General features: G+C 39.5%; 1 protein-coding gene across 1 annotated transcript in view; it reads left to right on the forward strand.

Moving 5' to 3' along the window:
- The window catches only part of TPK1 (thiamin pyrophosphokinase 1), a 239,834-nt gene that overhangs the window by 125,501 nt on the left and 89,712 nt on the right, over window positions 1–24,621 (forward strand). Inside the window, exon 6 of the mRNA XM_018571236.1 lies at window positions 5,041–5,152. Within this exon, the coding sequence (XP_018426738.1) occupies window positions 5,041–5,152 (112 nt within the window). The remainder of the gene's footprint in view (window positions 1–5,040; window positions 5,153–24,621) is intronic.

The raw sequence follows: 24,621 nt of genomic DNA on the forward strand, positions 1-24,621 counted from the left end.
ATCTTTTCTTGAATGGTCAAGTTTTCTCTCACTTCCTGCTATATTACCATTCTCCAGACTTCCTGTTTCTTAAGCTTGCATGGCTACTTTATTATTGTTTAAATGAAGAAACTGGCTGAAACGCACAATTAACCTCTTAGCTCCCAAATGGGAGCCAACTAATGTTTTCTATGATTGCAACAAAAATCAGGAAATCATGTTAAATATGGCCTTAGCTATACACCTATAGGCAAAATTGGTTCCCAGTCTTACTGTAAGTGACACAGCAGTTAGGAACCAATTATAGCTTCAGGGTGCATGTGCAAAATTACAGAGGACATCCGTTGTGCATGCATTTATATGAGAACCATATCACTGGCCAGCTGCAGTAGTGTATAGCCACTTTTGAAGCTGAGGTATGATTATTTTTACTATCTGTAAGATGAAAAGATTTGGGAAAATTGCTCTATTTTGAAGAACATGTAACGTGGATTTACATGATTTAATAATTTAAAAACTTTAGTAATTTAAAAGAAGCTGCCTGTGCATGCCTGTGACACTTCTAGATCAGGGGTTTTAGCTAACACTTGTGTAGATTGGGAAGTATTATACCTTTCTGTCCCATTTTAACATTCATTAGGTGTTTTAGTTTAGGTTAACGAAAAAGGTGTACTGTAATCACAATAAATCCTTAGATGAACCTCTAACAAATGAGTTTTAAAATTTGTGTTATTTATTGCAGAAGATAAAGCATCCTAGCACAGTGGGGTCAACTACATTTGAACTCTTTGTAAGCTAATGTATTAGATGAGTACAGAGTTCCCTCTGCTGTGATACAGTACTTTGTCTTATGGATTTATTGTAGAACACAATTTCCATTGCTCCACTTTTCTACTATTGGCTCTATGCCAGTCCAGTATTATGTTCTTGCTGAGGCTGGTTTATATATGTCCCTATTTAAAGGACCACCAGTATGGATTTATATGTATTTTTCATGGATATATTTTTTTTCTCCTCAAAATTAGTTTATTAAAGGAGAACTATGACATGAGTGATTTCCACTCACCTCATAGTTCTAAGCCGACCTGTGACAATGAGACTGTCACAGGTCGGCTCAGTAGATCGGGAGGTGAGAGAACACATACCGGGTTCCCTCACCTCTCGATCCTGTCACGGCTCTCTGCCGTGACAGGGGGAGGGGCTGGATTCCCCTCTCCCCGCTCCGATCTGCCAGCGCTGACTGGCGGAACGGACGGGGGAGGGGGCGGGTACAGCTGGCTCTGCCTCTAGATAGACAGAGCCAGCTGTCACTGACGCAGCTGGGCGGATCCCGTCATTTAAGTCGGGATCCGCTCCAGGTGCGGCGTCTCAGTATACCGCGAGCTGTAGCTCGCGGTATACTGAGCTTAGGGTGACGGGAAGACGCTAGTTTGTGTCCTCCTGTTACCCCAAGGAGAACTATGGGGAAAAACACTGACCCCATAGTTCTCCTTTAATTATTAGTTGAGAATAGTTCATAATAAATGGAGACAACAGTGAAGTGAATCATTTACAAAGTGCATAAATATAAAATATATAAATGTTTAAAACATCCACCCTTATATATATGTTCAAAAATAACTTCAGATATTGTGCACTATGCCAATTGTACAAATGTATGTGGTTAAATGACTAGAAATATCATGCAACATGCACTATATATAAACTTGTAAATACTAATAATACTAATACTGTCCATACACAAATATGTAAGTTAGAAGGCTAATTATAATTATCCTGAATTTTTTGGCGTGGCCAGCTCCCTTCGTAATCCCCACTTTGCTTCCAGTAAATTGTGTTTCCAAGGGATCGCTGCAGCTCACCTACCTTCCCCCCACCTATAATTATTGGGTTTGGATTCCGGTCAGGAGTGCGATGGGTTATGAACATATGAAGAGTAAGGTCACAAAGCACTTGGTTAAATGTTGACCATCATTAGTATCAAAAGAATATAAATCCTCCCATAGTGTAATTTGATTTGTGTAATTCAAATAAAATATAAGGCTTATTAAAAAACATAAACTATATAACTCACACATCGCTGGTGCTTCACTGCACCAAGCTATAGGCAGCTCAAACCTCTGTAGCACTCAAAACACTCAAACACTGAGAGATGTGACCAGGCAGCGTGACAATGTCACAAATCCCACCCACTCAATGCATTTCATCATTATGACTTTCCTAGGCTACTCCTGAGGAAGTCATATTGGCGAAACGTGTTGAGAGAGGAGGGAATCACTGTGTTGCTTCTCTATCCATTTACAGGCTGGGGCAGGTTCAGGAAGACCTGGGCTTAGATGAAGTTGGTGGTATGATCCAGGTCATCAGAAGGAGGACATCTATTTGCAGGCAAAAAAGTATTGTGGGGTAAATTTCTGTATTGAAGCTCGATATTGCAGAAAATGCTGATTTTGTTCATCTTTTAATGGGCAATACATTGTTGACTGGAATTCTGCTTTAACCACTTAAATACCATGGTGTTTACGCCCTTCGTGGCCAGACCATTTTTCAGTGTTCAGCTCTGCCGTACTTTGACTGACATTTATTTCGTCATGCAACGCTGTACTGATAGAGCTTTCTTTTGGTGGTATTTAATCACCACTGGGGTTTTTATTTTTTACTATATAACAAAACGGAATTTGAAAAAAAAACAGTTTTCCCTAAGTTATGTTATAAAACATTTGTTATTACCTAATTTTTTGGTCAAAATTAAAATACGGGGTCACGTCGGGTAAATAGACACCAAGCATGTCAAGCTTTAAAATTGTGCGCAGCCGCGAAATTGCAGAAAATGACCACACCCAAAATTGGCCATAGGCGACGCTTTAAAAGCCTTTACTGCTCCACCGAATTATTGCTCTCTTTCCGACGTTTGCGGCGAAATGCAACGTGGGGCGTAATGGGCGGAATCATCGTTTTTGCATGATGTTGCACCCTACTCATGTTTGTGTGTGTATGTGGGGGAGTTACTTTAAAAATGTTTGTGTTATTTTACTTTTTTTTTATTTGAGACTATTTTTTAGCTTCTTTATTTTATTTTTTAAAACTTTTTTTACACATAACTTTATTGCTATCACATAGGGGGCTAAGAAATCCCCTACGCCATAGTCAATTCCCATGACAGGTCCTCTTTATGGAGACATCAGGGGTCTCCAAGACCCCTGATGTCACCTAGGGACCCCCAGAGAAGCTGATGAAGCAGAGATCTGCCTCATCCGCTTCTCTCCGGCATCTGTAACCGGAGAGTGACACTGAAGGCTGAGCACCACACACAAGAGGGGGGGAGGGCAGGATGTCTTAAGACGCCCTCCCGCTCCTGTAAGTCTCCCGTCCGGCCTTTCCCCAATGGCCATGGACGGGAGGTGGTTAAACCTGAAAATATAAAGTTTAGCTGTCCTTTAATGGTGCCCATAACTGAACTTAAATTAATCATGTCTTTTTATTAATTAATTTTATTAATCACTCTTTTTATTCTTTCTTCTGAGTTTCTTAAGAATTATTAAAAAAAGCACCAACCAAAGGAATTTTTAAGCTACATGCTTACTTTATCACTCTGAGCAAGAAACCTATTCAAAATCAGTCCTGAATACAAAGGGAAAAATCAGGATACATCAGCAGTTTGTTATAGAAGGCAAGCTTTAAATTATTTTTACTGAAAGACTTGAGTTATTTGGTAATGGTACTGGGAAATCTTTTCATCAATCAAATTTAGATTCTCCCCAGTTGTACAGCACCATGACTTTTATAAATAATCCCTCTTGTGCTTTGAAATCAGTTCTTTTGCCTTGGTTTGTTCAAGTTGAATTTAAAAGCACGGGCATGTCGGAAATTGACTATTCAAACAGCAATTTCCCTGGGCAAGAGCCAGTGCAGTCCAGGCTGTTTAATTCCACATCTGAGACTAATGCTGTGTGAGAGATTGTTGACTCAACAGGTTAGTATGGAAACAAGAAACAATGTATTTCTAGATTATTAACGTAAAACCTCAGGTTGTCATAGAATAGTGCTTTGCAAACAATTTGTGAACTGCAATTTTTTTTCCTAAAAATATCAGAAGCACAAATGTTAAGTGATTATACAGTATATCATGTTAAATGATATACTGTACTGTTATATATATATATATATATAGGTATTGCACAATTGGTGGCTGACTAAATACTTTTTTGCCCCACTGTATATACAGTCCCTTAAATAAAACATTTTCAGTCCTGATCCTGTAGACATACAGGGGGTGCTATAGTTTAAACCTAAAATATTAACAGCCATACAGTTTAATGGAAATTTGTACTTTGGAAACTAACAAAATGCTCAATATAACTAGCACCAGAGATTCCTGCACATTGGAGAGGTTTGCAGTAATGCTGTAGGTATGTTCTTGTACATTATGAAGGAAGCATCACTTTTAGTTTTTTAGGCTTTTCTCAATCACAGGTATACCTTATAGCTTGCTACGTGCTTAAAATGAATGGGGAATTTGCATGCAGTGGATGTAAAGCTTGTAATTATTGTTCAGCATCACACGGAAATTTTCCTTTAATGCCGTTTAATGAATGAAGTTCTAATTAGCAATGCTGAATAATAACTACAGTGGGAATACTACTCAGTTTATCGGAATTTGATGTATCAGATCCTTTGTGTGCTGATTGGGTAATTTATAGGCTAGGACACAGAAAACAATAGTGGGAAATTCCCCTTTGGTAAAACACATGGACGCTGTTTAATGAAAGCTAAAGTAAGTAAAACTGGCATACAAATGGAAGTGTTGATAATAAAAGCCAGTTTCTTTGTTTTATTTGAAAGATGAAACTTGACAGGTCAAGATGTGCAACTGCTCTATTTTTTGTGTCTGAATTCTCATGAATTAACTCCTTAATCGGACAGGTTGGAAACTGTCAATCATTTCCCCCTGTGCCTCTGTAGTGAGTATAGTGAAATGCATGGTAATATTGTGTATAAGACATGGAAAAACACATCTGCAAGTGTAATATTTTTATTGTTTTCATTTAATGTCTTCCACAGGGGAAACACAAACTGCATGTGGCAACAGGAAGAGAAGAGAAATGGTGCGGCCTTATTCCTGTAGGAGCTCCATGTCATGTCGTGACTACAACTGGTTTAAAGTGGAATCTCTGTGAGTAAGCTTGGAATTTTATTTCCTATTACGGTACCTCATTTGGAAGGGCTGTTCCACTTTGGAAGCAAATGTATCCCTCTTTTCTCCTCAGTGAAAATGTTCGATTTAACTATCAAACGTGTTATTATCCACTAAAACCTTCATCCTATTTCGTAATTATCTTGTTTGCTGTTTTGAAAAGCCAGTATAAAGGAAAAATAATGGTGGAAAACAATAATTCTGGGTTTGAATAATTTTTTGCATATATCTTCTTAATGGTCTGCATAACTGGGTGCGTGGCAGGGGGGTGTTCAATGCCCAAATACATTGTGCTAGAAGGTGTACCTCGTTCTCATCTCAGAAAGTTGGGAGGTATGCTATTGTCTAAATATAATTTCAACAAAATAAATCATAATTAGTGATGTAAAGATACCAGTGCCAATACTTGGCATTTTCACGAGAACTCCCAGGGTTTCAGCTATTGCAGCTGGGACCAGGCTCTGGCGCTCCACCACTGTCCTGAAATCATTGGTCTGTATTGTTTTAGAAAAACTGTCACATGACAATAAACAAAAATGTATACGTACTTGTATCTGTGAGTACTGAGTGAGGTTGACAAGTATCAGTACTTGTACTTGAAAAAATCGTATTGGTGCATCCCTTATATATATCTGTAAAAAAAAAATCATACATTAAAACAGGAATGCACAAATCCCAGGAGCTCCGTGTGCTCCTTAAAAATGACAGCTGCCGCCTAACTTTTGGATTTTTCTCTAGTCTAGTCTTGGAGCTGGAAATGAATCTGTACATGTACTTTTACCAAGTATGGTACTTGGTATCTGAACATCCCTAATCATAATGTTGCTTTGAGGTAGCAACAGGGATCACAATAGCAGCTACATGAACTATAGGGTAGCACATTCACGTCTATACTTTTTGGTAACACGTGTTACTATGGTCGATGAAAGCTCAAATGTTGGTGTCACACTGCCTGGATGGATTCTTCATGATTTTGGATTAACAAATAACGTCCATCTAGGACCTTACTCCGTCCCTCGCGTTGCAGTGGTCAGACCTGGCAAATGGCTGGTAAGGGTAAGGGACAGTGGGAGGAAGGTGAGGGGCCTTATCATGAGTACCTGTCAATGTGCTCTAACTGGGTAAAAGGATAGGTTTGCTTTAGGTATGAAGAACAGACTGTGCCAAATGTATGTAGAGGATTTTAACACTGTTATTGTCACTTTTAATATATTCAGATATCTTAAAGCATAGCAACACAGGTAGCCTTCTGTACGCAACATGACCCAAGACATGTGATTTCCAGCAGTTTTCTCTTCATACAACACTGAGTCTGTGATGTGATTACAGCAGTCAGACCTTCCCCCTTAGCATGCAGGCAGTAGGAAGTGATTGAAATGCAGGTGTCACATCAGCAGCACAGCAGTAGGTAAACCTCTACATGTTTGTTGTTTGCTACAAGCCTTGCAATATATGTAATTGACCTGGAATGTTTGTTTGTTTTTTCTCAAAAGTGCAGTCAGTTTACTTTATACAGTAATATTTAGTGCAATGGCAGGCACTAAACAATCCTTTGCACTGTTAGACTTTGAAAAGGCGAATGGTTCACGTGTTAATATTTAAACATGTTTTTATTTCCAAATAATGTCTTATTATCATGTTAGCTTAAATAAAGTAGAGCCTCTCTAACTTATTTGACATCTTCCTGAATTGTTATATATGCATCCCTAGCTGAACCATGATATAGTGTTTTAGTTTTCTATCACATTGTGCGGCAGGGTGTCAGGTGGATGCTGAGTGTTAACACTAGACGGTAAGGGGGATCCATTAATGAGCCCTTTCTATAAAAAGTGAGGTCAGATGGGAGTCCAGTGCAGTTGTGAAAGCAGCATGTAGCCATAATGCCCTTGGACCAATGCTATACTTCTCTTGTTAAAGCCAAGAAATATATTTTTATTTCTTTAACATGATTTTCTCTTTGCAAAATATGTGCATGCTTATTTCCTAAGAGTGTGTACACAATATGATACCAGGCTGAGTTACGTTTTTTATATAATATCCTTTTCACTACATAAAGTTTTTGGACTATTGGGTATTTATTGGTACAGTGTTATGTATCATGAAGCTATTGGTGTTCTTCTAGTATATGACTTGATATTACTTCCTGGATATGAAACTGGGGACTTGCACCTGATCCCTAATTACCTTCTATACCAGTTTTATTGAATTTCTTTCTCTCAGGTCTAGTTCAAATATCCAAAGCTTGGAGCCAAATGTAATGACAAAAACAGCTTCTATGTTTCCCATTTGTCTTAAAAGGAAACTAGATTCTTGCTAATGATTTTTGTTAGATATGCAGTACGTGAAAGTAAAGGTGATGAGATTATTAGTCTAATCAGTATGTGTTATTGACCATTTACATATGTACAGTTGTTGTTTTTTTTTACAATACAAAAGTAACAAAACTAACATACTGTATTTTTTATATTGTTAAATTGAATGAAGCCATATCAACATAAAAGATTAATTATATCATATCCCTGTCTTCGTCTGTCCAGATCTGTCCCATGTGAGTCTATGGGGTCTATTCACGAAGCTGCCAAAGGATCTGGCCGTAGCTTCGGCTAGCTTCGGCCCCAGGACCCCTTTGGTTCAGTAGAACCGAAGGGGTGCTGTACGGGCTATTCACAATAGCCCGTACAGATACTAGATACTTGTGCATGACCAATTATTGCTCTGTAAAAAGTCTCAAGAAAACGGCAGTAAATATTATGTGTTTCTTGCAGTTAACAAGAAGTTGAGCTATTTACTCATGATAGGTGATTTACAATGCTCAGATGCTCCAGGAAAGGCAAGGAATGTATGAAATCTGAGCCCAAATCTAAAACCAGGCAATTTGACAGTGGAGGTGCAGGTGGGAGTGCTGCAGTAGATACTTACAAAACCAAATAGGTAGCTATGATAACAACCAGTTAGGCCGATTTTTCATGTTTAATGCTCTCTTAAATTATGGCCCCCCACATTAATCATTACACTCCTTCTTGTTAATCCTCCACTTAGATTTAAGGAAAAAAAACTTGCCTATTGGGCCCCAATATTCACCTAAATCTGTAATCATGTGAAGTGCCAAGTCCCAAGCCTTCTATCTTCTAAACTTTAGAGTGGGAGAGTGTTTCTTCAGGTGCCCAAGTCACTACACAGTGGCTTGGATATTTCCTGTTGTGTTTTGATAGGTGGAGTGCTCACAGGTCCTAAACATTCTAGCAAAACAACTGACCAGTGAGAGGCCGAGACTGCAGTGGTCTTTTCTCCTGAGAGAGAAGTCCCAGAGAATTTGGCAGACTCAAGTGAGGATTGGCTTCAATGCCAGTCACCCAACCCCTCACTCCTTGTTTAATAGGAGAGAGCTTTACTGTGGCTGATCCAGTCAGCTCTTAGTGGTCTAATCGAGAAGCTCCACATATAAAGATTATCTTGCCAGGTCAACATGTCAAGAACACATATTTGCATTAATATATAACAATATATATAATAACAAATATATATATTACACCTCATAGCTGCAGTCAAGGACACAGTTGAATTGTAATGCAGTGGGTACTCATGAACTCTTAGACTGCCCAGTACTGTCTGGCTTCACAACAAATGATTGGGAAATTATTTTGTGGCATACACTTTGCTATGTACATATAAAGTTACAGCAAGCTGTCAATAATCAGAGTGTTAGAGATGAACTCCTAGACAGAACTGAGGGACTATCGAAACAGAGTTTATAACCTGTAAAATAAAATGTGAGAAAACAATTATTTCCCCTACACTGCCCCCTCCTTTCTTTTGAAGCTGAACTCTAGAACATCAGGTAAATACAAAGCAGAAATGTACTACAAGATCCCTGAGAACATTTTGTTTGCAGAGGGGAAGGATATATACACACTGATAACAGGGGGAGCGCTGTCAGGAGAGGGGCCGGGTTTACCTTTTGGCTTTAACCAAAGTTGCATTAGATTTGCAGGGTGTAATAAAATACATAAGTATCAGATGGAGAAAATTGAATCACTGTTACATTCCAACTGGATATTTAATTATCTCTTTTCTTTTAATCCGAGTACATTTCCACGTTATGCCTTACTGTAAAACAATATAATCCTTATGGACAGCAAATTCAGACGTGGTGCTTTGCCTACAAATTCTGAAACATCTGTAATCTTTTTTTAGACATTTACTCATCCTTCACTGTGTTTCTTTTTCCTGCATATTACCATCATATGGGCAGACTACAATATATGCAGTGCACTTTAACTTTTTAGATCTATAGTGTGGGAAGGACTTGCCTCCTTGAGTCATATATCTTTCTGCACCTTATAAGCATTTACATGGTACCAGTACCCAGGTAGGTGAATTAATTAATGTATATTGGAGTGCACGGTATGGTTGGCCAACAATGTTGTCGGTAGCCTTTTATTATGTCTCCATAGGATGCTTTTTGGATAAGCAGTGTCCAGTTGAACTTCTGATTTGTCAATCTTTCTTATTTTTGTCTTATTAAGTACCCTGTGTAACACCATAATTACCGGTTGTTCCTGCCAGTAGATCCATTATTTTTCCACTTCCTTTAATAAGGAAGCACTGTTCGTTCTGCATTCAAATTGCGTAGCAGCTGGAAACTAAGTTTCAAATGGATTTTAAGTAAAATACAAACAAAATTAAAACCTAACTCCAGCTAACACTTTTTAGGCAGTTGCCGCAACAGATTTTTACCAGGTTTAAACCATTGTAACCGTTGTAAGTACTGGAACAGTGATATAGTTTGTCACAATTTCTCTGACTGCAAATATTGCTGCACAGCTTGCCCTGGTAAAGTAAGTCAAAAAATGACAGATCTATGTCATTTTTTATTTTGCCCGTAGTTCCACTTTACTTATTCTGAAAAATGTGAAATGTTTAGAGCTGAACTGCCCTTTGTATTGAAACCTCGTGCTTTTAAAAGATGAGTGCCATTTGTGCAATTGCCATTCAGTTTTCTAAGGGGCTGACAAGAATCCATCAGCTACTATACTACTTGATGACTAGCACCTATATTGACATGATAGAATCATTTTATAAGCAAAAAGTTGGGAGATGGCAATAGCTGGTGTCTAGCTATGTTGTTTGCGACATTGTTTACGGAACACACAAATCACTGTTAGTAAGCCACTTTTCTTTTGTCAGAGTTGGTGCAGTACACGGTAAGATTCCTTTCATTCCCTCTTGCTATTTGAATTTCTGAATAACAGCTGCAGGGTCTTTGGTGTTCATTCAAGATGTTTCTGTGAAGCTAGAGCTTATTTGATGCTCTTTTTCTATTATCTGTATTACTTTTTTAGGATAGAAGAAAAAAATCATAATGCATTTTCAATAGAGATGTGGCTATAATAATGACCTATTTTCTATATTCGTCTGGCATAAGTCTAGCATTACTCGTGATTGATCATTCAGACAGACTATTTGGAAGTTCTCATTGTGACAGATTTAACTATGAATTTTATAAACTCACTAGCCGCTGGCCTGGCATATTGTTAATGGGTTAGTCAAAATAAAATATGTATTTACCATCTAGTATGGGAACTATAGTGATTAAATTTATATACAGAATTGTATGCAAAAGAAAAAAGATTATCTTTGCAGTTCAGAAATATATCAGCTAAAATCTCTTTGGGCACATCATGGATTAACTTTTATTACAAAATTTCACATCGTGCCATGCATTTCACTGCAATGTGCAAGTATTTTCTTTTTTTAACCTGCATTTCTTTAGAAGTGTAACCTACTGAATTCACCTGTTTTTTTAAATGTATCTTTTTTTTTTGAGAATGGTACAGAAACATACATTATTAGAATGACTAAACAGGGACTTGAACTTACTGGTTGGCAGTACAGTTTAATATGGAATCTTATGTGGATGACAAGTCTAGCGAGTACTTCATATTTTTCTTCCTTTTACTGTGTTTATTCAGATGGTACTCCCAATTCAGTTGTGCGTACTATATATATATATATGTATGTTGTAACTGCTGCTTTAACAATAGAAAGTAAGACATGACTATTCAGCTTGTACATGGACAGAAAACTAGCTTGCATGCCACATTCAGAGACGAGAGATTATTGATTTACACTCCAAATGGTCTAAGGTTGTTGGTGGTGCACCCCAATATTCAGTGTTGGTACCGCTACTTTTTAACCTGTTTATAAATTATATATAACAAAAAAAGTGCCAGATAGGACTGCTCAACCAGGATATAACAGTACAATAAAAGCATAATAAAAAGCAAAGTCTGTTTAAAATTGAAGCAGGTTGTGGAAGGTCTGCAGGATGCTGCCCCAAACTAGCCAGGGGGACTGCAAAATCTAGGGAAAAAACACAAACAGGGGGCGCCTTCCCTGGTGCAGACAAATTTATTAAGAACAAAAGCAAATGTGAATGTGAAACATACTCACAAAGGTCGACATGATTACAGTTTGAAAAGTAAGTACATGGACCAAAGAAGAAGCCTGTGATTGCTGCACAGCCGTGTCTGTGTGCCAGAAAGACTGTGTGATGACGCGTTTCCGGGGTCACGCCCCCTTCATCAGATATGATGAAGGGGGCGTTATCCTGGAAACGCCCCCTTGATAAATTTGTCTGCACCAGGAAAGGCGCCCCTTGTTTGTTTTTTCCCTGTTTATAAATTATGATCTATATAGTTTGGGATTAAAGATATCAATTATTTGCTTACAAAGAAAACACCAAACAAAGTTATATAGTGGAGTAAAATGCCTACAAGGTTTCTCTGGCTAACAAGCTAAGTTGGATGTACTGTTTAATTGGCCAACTACATGACAAATAAGGTATAATGTTGATAAACATAAAGTTATGCACTTAAAACATGCATGCATCATACAATCTATGGGGTGTACAACTGAGTAAGTACATCATGGCATTGGATCTGGGTGTTCTGGTAGAATATAGACTTACACTAGCAATACATTGCTCGCAATTCAACCAGGAGCCACGCTGGTCAACCAAAGGGGCCGCACTGACCACCTGAGAGGCCGCATTGACCACCTGAGAGGCCAAACTAACCACCAGGGAGCCGCATTGACCACCAGAGAGCAGCACTGGCCCCTGAAAACCCGCACTGGCCACCTGAGAGCTTGAACAGCCTCCCAAGAGCCTGCACAGCCTCCCCTGAAACCCCGCACAGCTCTCTTGAGACCCTGGAGACATCAGGCTGCAAACCCGGAGCAAACACTGAGCAACGAGTATGTAGCTTCATATTATTCTGTCTTGCTGTATACAGTATTACTGGTATTTGTAGTCCTCTATAGCTGATGGTATTATTCTGCAAAGCTTTACAATGCATTGCCGGGATTTGTAGACATCTATAGTTAGTGGCATTATTCTGCATTGCCGTATAATTTATTGCGGGGATTTGTAGTCCTCTATAGTATTCTGCATTGCTGTATAATGTATTGCTAAGATTTGTAGTCCCTCTACAGCGTGGAGTCAGTGGCAGATCTATCAGGGTCCAAGCTGCAACTGGGCCCAGGCACTCCACCACTGATTCCATGCTGTAGAAAGACTACAAATCACAGCCCAGACAGGAGGAAGAGGGCCCCCGTGACCATCGCCGTTTCCATAAAAAGGCCCACGAAAATCGTCAGCCCCAAGCCCGTAATGCTCTTAATCCGGCCCTGGGCAGCGGCAAACCTGCAATGAAATCAGGACATGATCTCCTTCTATACATACATAAATGATCCATACAGTAAACTAAGTGGAACATGGTGTACTCTAGGGTAATTGGAGAATACAAGGAGGTACTCTTTGCCCCGGAGAAAACTACACATACAAAAGAGCTTTTTTACAGTGAGTGGAAATGTGGAGTAGACTTCCACAGGAGCTAGTTCTCACCTACTCTGTAGGTTGCTTGAAAAACAGGGCTGAATGTGTTTCTTAATGCTCAAAATATAACTGTTGATATTAAGATATAGCATTTTAGATCTAGGGAGCATTAAATTGCCTTAGGTGGCATTCAGGGATTTTTTTTCCTGTTAGATCATATTGCACAATATTTTATTAGAGTTTTGCCTTGGTAATATCAATTCTATATTTTCTTCCCCCTTTTTTCATTTTGCTTTTGTTCATTCATTGTTTCCTCTGGATACTCTTATATAGAATTCCACATCTGTTGGATCTTTCAGTGGTCATTTTCCACTCCTCACTTTGATTATTTTAGGATGTCCCAAATATCCAATAATTACTATATTGCCATGTCCCTCAATAGACAATAAAGAAAATGAGATTTTTGTACATACCCTTAATAGTATTATTATTATACAGGATTTATATAGCACCAACAGTTTGCGCAGTGCTTTACAATGTAGGGAAGATATTACAGTTACAATACAATTCAAGACAAGATGGTAAGGAGAGCCCTGCATGTGAGGGCTTTTTAAGTCCATTAGGGACATAGGTCCCAACCCTCTATGTTGTTGGCACTTTGCATTGCTTGAGGCATGACGGCTGGAGGATGGGTTATACAGGTGCTGGCTTAACATTTTTTTCTTTTTAGTTTGCCAGTGTCCAAATCTCATAAAGGTGGCAGTATAACCCAGATGTGTAAGAATTAGTGTGTTTCTAAGTCCTTCAATGGACTTCAAGAAAATTATTTTACTGTAAGTATAAAAATCTGATTTTAAATTTCTCACCTTTTGAACTTTAAATCAATTGCTCCTGTATCCTCTACCTTAATTGCTAGTTATGAACTAAATAAGCAGAATGTGCTCTTCACTGCTGTTTTTTGTAAATCAGCTCATAGACAGTAAATACATCTCTCTAGTGCTAAAACCTACCATAACAAGTAAAAAGTCAGAACATGCCATCAAAACCCACGAATGAACCCAGTTAGCAAACTTCCACAGTTGTATCATGTTATAGGTCACAGCGTGTTAGAGAGCATGCCACCTGTCACTAAATCCTCCACCACAAAGTACCATCACATCATTAATGGAGCAGTAAACAAGAGGTGGTCTGTGTCCAGTGGCTTTTCTGTAGGGCATCATCTAGATAGGCTCTGAATAATGTATGAAGCATTTACAACATGGTTCTACATGTACTCGTCTTAGCTAAGCATTTTTTTAATTAAATACGGATATACATTTGCATTACTTTCCTTTAATAATTTAGTGCTTTAAAATTGCATAATACCTAGAGTCATTCACATCAGTTTATGCCATGAAAGGAGCCTAAAGCACATTTCCACCTATGTAAGTGATTTGTGTTTTTTGTGGTAATGTAGAAGTGTGGGGGCGATGTATGTATGTGTGCATTGTCAGGAGTCACAGCGCTGTTTTTCATACTGTATTTAACCAGTTGACATCCGCGGTGTTAAATCTCCTTCACATCCAGGCCATTTTTCAGTATTCAGCGCTGCAGTACTTTGACTGACATTTATTCCGTCATGCAGCACTGTACTTTATACCATTTTTTTGGGGACAGATAGAGCTTTCTTTTGGTTTTATTTTTTACTATATTAAGGAAAAATTACCTAAATTTTACACCAAAAAAAGTTTCCCCTATATTAAATGATAAAACATTTATTATTACCCAATTTTTTGGTAAAATATAAAAGACGGGGTCACGTTTATATGTGCGTAAACGTGGGGGTTGGGGAGTTAAACATTTGGGGGGGGGTTTACTTTTTTTATGTGATTTTTATTTTATTTTTTTACTTTTTTATGTGATTTTTTTTTTAATTTATATTTTTTTTGCGCTTATTGTTATTGCTATTATATAGGGGGATAACAATCCCCCTATATAATAGCAAAGGCACACTGACAGGTCCTCTTTATGGAGATATTAGGGGTCTCTAGGACCCCTAATGTCACCTGTGGACCCCAAAAGAAGCTGATGAAGCAGAAATCTGCTTCATCAGCTTCTTCTCTCTGGCTATAGCAGCCAGATGACTGACAGGTGAATGCGGAAGTGATGTAATACACATCACTTCTGCATTCACAGCCCGGAGGGAGATCAGCAAGGAGCTGATCTCCCTTTCTCTTCCTCCTGACGCCCTCCTGAGCCGGTCCCGGGCCACAGATGGGGCAACGGATCCCGGGATTGAAGGTGAGGGGTCGGGGGCAAAGCGAAAGCAAGCGAAGAAGCGGCGGCAGCAGACGGGGACCGAGAAAACGAGCACATATAGACGATCGGCAGGCTATAGAGCCGCCGATCGTCTATATGTGAAACACCCGGTAATGGGTGTTTGCATTGCACGGGTCTATTCTGCCCGTGCGCGGCCGCTATGGGGCGCGCACGAGCAGAATGCAGCAACCCGCCAATGCAGCAGTGCCGTCCGTCCGTTTTCTTACAACGAGCGGACGGCAACGGGTTAATTAACTCTTTCCCAGGCCAGTCTTAGAAATTCAAAATTCCCTCCACAGGATCTGCAATCGTCTCTACTGAGGGTCGGGTTGTTATCTGTAAACTGCAATCATCTGATTCCTCTCTGCTCTGCTGAGCTCAGTGTGCTGACCTCAGCAGAAGGAGCATGCAGCTCTGAGGAGAGAGCAGAGAGGAGAACCAATGAGTCAATATCACATCTCCTCATAGCTCTGTGTGTCTGTGTGTGAGGGAGATATCCTCATAGCTCTGTGTGTGAGGATGATTTACTCTCTGCTGCCCTAAGTCCAGGTTTACGGCGATGTGTGGCGTCACCAAGTATGTTCGGTGACACCAAGTATGTTCGGTGTCACCAAGTATGTGCGGTGTCACTGGAGATGTGTGGGTTCACCGAGGATGTGCGGTGTCACCGGAGTTGTGCGGGGTCATGGGGAATGTGCGGGGTCACCGAGGATGTGCGGGGGTCACAGGGAATGTGCGTGCTCAGGGTCACTGAAGATGTGCGGTGTCACTGGAGAAGTGCGGTGTCACCGGAAATGTGTGTGGTCACCAAGGATGTGTGGGGTCACCAAGGACATGCAGGGTCACCAGGGATGTGTGGGGTCATTGGAGATGTGCGCGGCGTGTCACCAGGGCTGTGCGCGGCATATCGGTGTATCCCTAATTGAATATTTTTGTCTGGGGCACTAATGCGGATTGTAGTTTCCATCTTATATTTGGATTGCTTTTGTAATATCAGTCTCACAGCACGATGTAAACCACATTGTAATCACAAATCACAAATATACATATTGTCCGCATATTACTAAAGCTGAGCCTCGCAGACCCCAATGGCATTCAGGAGCTCCCAGATGCAATTCAGGAAATTCGGATCCCGAATGCCATTTGGGTCTAGGAGCCTCAGCTTTAGTATTATCTGCATATATATATGGCTCCCTGTTGCCGTAACCAAAATTTGTCTTCAGACCCATTCGGATGCATTAAACTGAAAAACACATCTGATTGGCTAGAAAAGTCACATGTCCGATTCAAATTCGGACGTGATCTGAAATTCAGGAACGGAAATTCGGATTCTGAGACATTGGGCTGCATTGGGATTCGGAAATTCGGGATGTGTCCGAATTTCTGAAAAAATGTGTCCACATTCTGATTTGGAACGAAAGTAAACACACATGTCTATTAAAGGGATCAGAATTAAGAACACTAACTCCTGTGGCTTATGAAAGGACATTTGCTCCTGTCCATGGCCCTGAATCGGTAACAGCAGTTGATATTACCGCTAATATAAGGGACTCAAGTGCACTGGAACTTTGGGATATAAAACCCTGGATTGTTGGGACTTGTTTATATCCAGCAGACTACTAACTGTAAATGTGAACAATGTAGAATGTGTACCATGTGTATGAATATGCATTATGTATGCATGGTACGTGGTAGCACATAGATGTTGAAACTGTTTGTGGCACATACTGACTGTTAGTTGGTGATTGACTGTTAATTGGTGCTGTCTTGCTGTGCCTGCTAATTTGGAATTGTGTTGTTGGATGTAATTTTACATGAAAGTACATATTTCAGTTACAGGAGCATAAACTTGAAGATTTTTAATGAAGACACTGCAGAAAACAGCATTGGTGTGTTTGATTCAGGATTTAATAACATTTCTTTAACATTTACAGTATAAACTGAGCTTCTTTTTGCAAACAACATATTGGTGTGTTTAGTTCCACTTTAAAGAGTTCCCTTCACCCTATAAGAAATTAAAGAGCTGATATAAATGTGCTTTATGATATGGGAAAACCCATCTTGTCCCGGTGTTGTACACGATCCAAGTCATTTGTCTCTTTATCATTTTTCTCGGGGTTATGCTTTCCTATAGTCCCTCACTTTTTAAAATGTTTGTTCTAGAGTTTTTTTGCAAAACGTTTTTATGGTAGAAGAGACTTTGTATGCCTCTGCTGCTAAAAAATAATGTCCTTTTTTACTAGCAATCATTTATTTACTGTGCTACGTGCTTAGTGCAATGTACACTGTCTTTATCTGTAAGATGCTGAAAAGTTAGGATGAGTGTCAGTATATTGGAACTCATAACAATTACATCATCACTGGCTACCCAATAGCTAAATAAAGATGTCAGCATCACTTACGCATGGAAGCAAGTTTGCCATTATGTGCACGTAGCCGTGCCTACTTGCATTCTTTCAAGTCCCGCCAGCTAAGTTACTTCATCCATTCCACTTTAAAGTTTTCTGACACGAATGCATAAAATACCCCTGACTGTGAAAGGCCAAATAAATGACTACAATGAAACATAACAAGCAGAAAACGTATATGGTACATTTGGGCTCTTTTTAAAGATGAACTGTATTGTGGAAGCCGTGTCCAAAAAAGGCAAGCAGAGGATAAAGTACTAGTCACTTGTATTGCCTGTAGGGAGCCTCCAGCTGATTTTTTCTGAAATACAGACTTACTATGCCTTGTTCTTTACTTTACTCCACATGTGGATGTGGCCCTCTTAATAAAGGAGAGGGCCTTTGCTTCCTCATGTCAGAGCTGATGAACTGATGACTGGTGGAGGAATAAACAGGCGGCAGCCAGAGAGGTTAATAAACCAAAGATACACAGTATAAATTAGGCACAGAGATGGTTTCCTGCAGGCTCTCAGATGCAGCTTCCTCTACAGCAAAGAGAACAGTGAGCAGCACAGCAGTGACGTAAGCAAATCTCATCCCAAATCTCACGAGACTAACAGTGAGAGACACAGTGCCTGAGACGATCTCACACTGTAGATATGCAGCTACAAGGTTCAAAGCAAAGGAAGACATTCTAGACAAAAGATAGATTTTTTTAGGGTACTCCTTAGACTCAATTAAAGATAAACTCTGGGCATATATGAAATATACCAATGAATGCATCTTGTTAATCATTTATACATCCTGAAACAGCACAAGGATCCAGTCTGTTGTGCTACAGTGTAAAAAGAATGCTAATAGCAGGAGAGAAGTATGAGCAAGAGATTAGCTTATCTGTCTGCTGGTTCTCCTTTCACTCTCCAGTCATGGGGTGGAGGTGTCGAGGAAGCCTTCAAATTTTAGAAGTAGATAGACAGGACTAAAAATCCATTGGTAGGTAAAACAGATCCCATATACACTTAATGGCCACTTAATTTGGTACACCTTGCTAGTATTCCCAGGTTGGACCCTCTTTTGCCTTCAGAACTGCCTTAATTCTTTGTAGCATAGATTCAACAAGGTGTTGGAAACATTCCTCAGAGATTTTGGTCCATATTGACATGATAGCATGACGGCCGTAAAGTGTGCCACAAAATATCCCTCACACCATTACACCACCACCACCACCAGCCTGAACCATTGATACAAGGCAGAATGGATCCATTCTTTCATGTTGTTTATGCCAAATTCTTACCTACCATCTGAATGTCGCAGCTGAAATCGAGACTCATTAGAGCGGGCAACGTTTTTCCAATATTCCATAGTCCAATATTCGTTTTTCCAATATTCTATTGTGACAGAAGTGGCACTCGGTGTGGTCTTCTGCTGCTGTAGCCCATCTGCTTCAAGGTTTGATGTGTTGTGCGTTCAGAGATGATATTCTGCATATGTTGGTTGTAACGAGTGGTTATTTGAGTTACTGTTGCCTTTCTATCATCTCAAACCAGTGTGCCCATTCTCCTCTGACAACAAGGCATTTATGTCCACACAACTGCCGTTTACTGGATATTTTCTCTTTTTCGGAGCATTCTCAGTAAACCCGAATGATGGTTGTATATGAAAATCCCAGTAGATCAACAGTTTTTGAAATACTCAGACCAGCCTGTCTGGCACCAACAACCATGCCACGTGCAAAGTCACTTAAATCCCCTTTCTTCCCCATTCTGATGCTTGGTTTGAACTTCAGCAAGTCATCTTCACCATGTCTAGATGCTTAAATGCATTGAGTGGCTGCCATATGATTGGCTGATTAGCAATGCGTGTTACCAAGCAATTGAACAGGTGTACCTAATAAAATGGCCAATGAGTGCATGTACTGTTTTCCTAAAATCCTAACTTTTTTAGTACAGGTCTACTTTAACACCTGGGACAGAAAAATATCAAGGCATAATTTTGTAGAACTCCTAGCTGACCTGTAGATTGGAAGAGGCTCTCATCAATTGAAGTGTGCTGTCTCATTAGGCCTTGTAAATATAACCATGACGATAATACATGTCCCCCTGTTTATACACAAAATAAGCGGAATAGGCCAGATATATCATTAGGCTCATTCAATAAGGCATTGCAATCAAGATTATGATAATGTCAAGTGCAGTCACCTATAGCAACCAGAAATTAACTTCCATCACTCAAACACAGTTTTTATGAAAGAGAATTGTTTGTTCTGGGTTACTGCACTTTTTAAATTGTCCTTTTATATTTATCTTATTAATGAGCTTAGTAGTACAATGCTTACATACATGTTGTAAGTAGCATCTTACTTGCATGAATTTGTTAAAAGCCTTGATACCCTTTTGGCATCCAGATCTTCTCTTTATGAATATAATTACAAGGGCAAAGCAGTGGCACACAAAATTAAATGCTTACAACAGTTCAGATAACAGTGATGCACTCAAACAAGCAAAATGATTTCTCATTGAATTGAAAGATTTCTGAACTTTGCACATTGCATTTACCTTTTTTTTAAATGAATCATATAATTATATTATAAATAGTGCACTATTGCTGTCAAATGCCAAGTTATTGACATTAAAAACTTGATAATGGCTTTAGAGTTAAACTTCAATGCTGGACCTAAAATGATTATTCTACCTCTGGCAGGCTTGGGGATACCCAATATGTGTATTGCAAAGACATTTGTGAAAATGTTTTAAATAAAATAATAACTTAAATTGGTATTAAAGCCTTGCATTTTTTCTGTATTGAGCTTGCTATAAGTAAGCAAGTGAATTTTTTTTAAAAATAATCATTTTTTTTATAAATAATTTCCCCACCCCCTGACCCGATCATCGCTCCATTTCCTCTTTGTGCTTCCGTTCAGGGGTGCACACATCTGTAACACGAAAGGGGACTACATGTCCCATAATGCATTGCCCCTGTACTGCACATGCACGTCTCCTTGATGCTGTGGGACCCTGAAGATAAAGAAGGAAGAGGCCGATCATCGGACACGTCCATGTCATCCTGTAGTCCTGGCGTGGGAGCACGTACAGACTCCATGAAACACACAGGGAGGATGGAGTTACTTGCAGAACGGAAGTTCCCCCCAGCATTCTGAACTCTGAAGATTTTAAAGAAACAGCAGTCCAGAGGTCTGAAGCAAACAATACGAAACATAATGTAGCATTGATTTATAAGAACAATATTATAGCATTGCTTTATTTAAAAATGTGAGGGTATAAGATCACTTTAATTTCATTATGATCACATGGGAGCTAATAGTACATTGAGAGTAACACCTACTCCTCTTTTATCAAGAATCTATTAGACCACCCATGTCTCTTCTTCTGCCCTTAGCCAGTGCAGGTCGGGGTCATACATAGTCTCCAATCTGCTGCTTACTATACTACATTTGGGATTTGAGAATTTCACAATTTTCACAGATTCAGCAGATTGTGTATGATAGCATATGTTGATCTTCAAATACATGAAGAAGAAAACCCCAATATAGCAAAGGGAAAAAAAACAAAACACAGAAAAAAACATTATTGTGAACTTGTATTACAAAAAGTTATTAACAGCCACCAATCAGATTCAAATCAGTCTTAAAAGCTTGAATGTGATTGGTGATGCAGGAAGCAGAAAGAGATTGAAAGTCACTGAGCATGTGCTTCAGGACATACTCTACTACTGCCCTGATATTCAACTTCTAGGGAGCTGTGTTTTTATTCTACAGTGGATACAGACAATTTAGATTAAGGTAAATTAAGTGAATTATCTGAATACAACATAATTAATTCCGAATATGAAATAAAATAAGAGAAGTTGGACATTTATATGTAGAATATTTTTTTGTGGTACAAATAGACATTGCATCCATCAGCCAAATGGTGTATATAGCCAATAAAGTTATAAAGTATGTTAGATTAGCAATGTAATGCCGATATTTGATTGGACGATATAAAGATATCATTATTTCAAGCTCTATAGAATACTTTGTAAATAGGCTCTCACAAGCAGGGTCCTTCTAACCCTATTGTATTGTAATTGTACCATCTCCCCATATGTTGTAAAACACTGCATAAACTATCTGCACTATATCAATCCTGAATAAATAATAATAATAACAATTATTATTATGTATTTTGTGCTGGGCTATAACAATTGCCATGGATTTTTTTTTCACAATATACTGTGGTCACTTTTTTTGGATCTCAGAGCTGCTGTTCTCTGATTTCCGTCTAGCATTGTCACTGAATCTCAACGTCATGTGGGTAAAAAAGAAATTTTGGGGGGAAAAAAAGACTAAAAAGCCATTATAAAAGAGCTGCCTCAGGACATTAAAGCAGAACAACATTTCCAGGGCGGAATATATCAAAACTGGAGCAGACAGAATTTGGAGCAGTTATCCATAGCCTCCAATCAGCATCTCTCTTCAGTTTGATCAGGTAAGATTTGAAAAATGAGACAGAGAAGCTGATTGGTTGCAGTGAAAATCTGCTCCAGAATTTGTCTGCTCCCGTTTCGATAAATTCCCCCCCAGTGTTTAAACAAAATAGATTTCTGATGAGGTATATGTCATGTCTGGATGTCTGGATTATGTATCTGTCCTTCAATAGCTATACTTTCAATTATGCTGCATAGTACAGCTCTCACTATACTTCCAGCCTTCTCTGGGCTTCAAAATCTATGCTTTCATTCATGCCAGAAAGTACAGCTTTCACTCTATTTCCAGCCTGCTGCAAATATGAGAAATGTGGCTCCTATACATGGAAGCGCTAGTGCACCCCCTTTCCTCTTGGCCAATCACGGAACGCCCTGTATTCTGTGAACTATTTACAGGATGCATGGCGTTCTGTGAATGACTAAGGGGACTGGGGACGGATAAACGAAAAACGAGTGCTTCCTTGTATGAGAGCTGCAGCTCTGAAATCCACAGCAAGCCATAATTACTATCTGGCATGAATGAAAGTATAGATTTTGAAGGACAGAGAAGTGATCCTGATATGGCATACAGCTTATCAGAGATAATGTTTCCTTATACAATGGAAATTCCTCAGCCTGAAGTTCCTTTAAAGTAAGTTTTTATGAGTTCCTTTTTTAGCAAGCAAACACTGAAAAGTCATTCAGGCATTACGAGTAGGTGATATGGCACATTTATGACTTTCTTTACAATCCCTCAAGAGCTAGAACAGCTATGACAGTCTGTATCTGTGAACACATTTGCAGTGCTATATGGAAAACAAATACATCTCAGCTTGCTTATAATATCACCCAGTGAGCATCACAAACCACACTTCATTTTAGAAGCATAATTATATCCCATCACGCAACCTTACTGCATAAAAACTGTTAAATCAGCTTATTTCGACAAGCAGGGAGGCAGGCAGAAAATATAGAAATGATTCTGACATAGCTAAAGCCAATGAATAATTGACCTCTCTATATGTACTCATTTATCATTTATCCTGTAAATATACTGTCATTGTTTTCCTTTCGCATTGTCCAGAATCAGCCATAATGAATGTGATGTGTCAGGATGCTAAAGCATTTTCAAGACCCCAGAAAAGGGGGAACTTGTAGGAGCAGAGTGAATTATTGCTTCTTGAGTCAACACCAAGATGATAATCAAGCCACTTCATGGAAGGAGAATTCTTATATTTATTATGTCTTTTCCATATCCTTTAGATGGATTTACTATGCTAAAACAGAAGCTAGTACAGGGTGTTGCTTGCAAAACTGTATATGCGCATACAATAGAAAACATGTTCTAAGAAAAATGTGAAGGATGCCAGCTGCATGGCTACACCTGATTTAAAGGAGAACTATGGGGTAAGTGTTTTTCCCTCTAGTTCTCCTAAGGGTCACGGGAGGACATATACTAGCATCCTCCCGTGACCCAAAGCTCAGTATACCGCGAGCTACAGCTTGCGGTATACTGAGACCGCCGCAGCCGAGACAGATCCCGACATTACTGTCGAGATCCACCCAGCTGTGTGATTGACAGCTCGCTCTGCCTATCTAGAAGCAGAGCCAGCTGTACCCTCCCCTGTCCGTTCCACCAGTCAGCGCTGGAGGATCGGAGCGGGGAGGGGGGGAATCGGCTCTCTGCAGGGACACGATTGAGAAGTGAGCGAGCAACGGTATGTGTTCGCTCACTTACCAATCAGTTGAGCCGACATGTGACAGTTTCATTGTCGCACGTTAGCTCGAACTATGAGGTTGAGTGAAGCAGTGCCGTCCGTCCGTTTTTCTACTACGGGCGGACGGCAAGAGGTTAAGTGTTTTAAGCAACTGTTCCAGGAGAACCATGAAGCCACTAAATTCAGAGTTAGGTCAGAACACTTCAGCTGCATACTTTTTTTCCAGGTTATAGAAGTCATAAGACCAGCTTGCCATGCAAGCAATCTTTAACCCTTTCACTGCCATGTCCTGTGCTCCACTTTTAACCTCAGCTTCTAGACTAAGTTTGCACGTTTCCATTCTTCAAAAACAGTTTTAAGAGTTTGTAAAATACTCCACAAACCACACATTTTCTGAAAGCATGGGATGTGTAGAAAAAGACGGTGCTACTAATTATGTAGGTCCCACCACATTTACGCAAATATTATGTTGCCACTGCCTACTACAGAGCATGGCAATGCATCACAACAAATCGCCACGTGCTGCCATGCACACAGTTGAATAAATATTTTGTGAATATATTCCCTTTTGAGATGGAGAAATATATTCTGGCACTCATCGATCCAGAAGCAATCAGTACACATCACTTCCTGTCCATTCACAAGCTGAGGAGATAATATGTTTACTATCTCCCCAGTTATGAAAGAACAGTAAGTGCTCTGTGCAGGAGAGAGTGCAGAGTGGCAGCTTGGGGGGGGGGGGGG

This window comes from Nanorana parkeri, unplaced genomic scaffold, assembly GCF_000935625.1.
Source record: "Nanorana parkeri isolate BGI_ZX_2015 unplaced genomic scaffold, ASM93562v1 scaffold41, whole genome shotgun sequence".
NCBI classification, from domain to species: Eukaryota; Metazoa; Chordata; class Amphibia; order Anura; family Dicroglossidae; genus Nanorana; species Nanorana parkeri.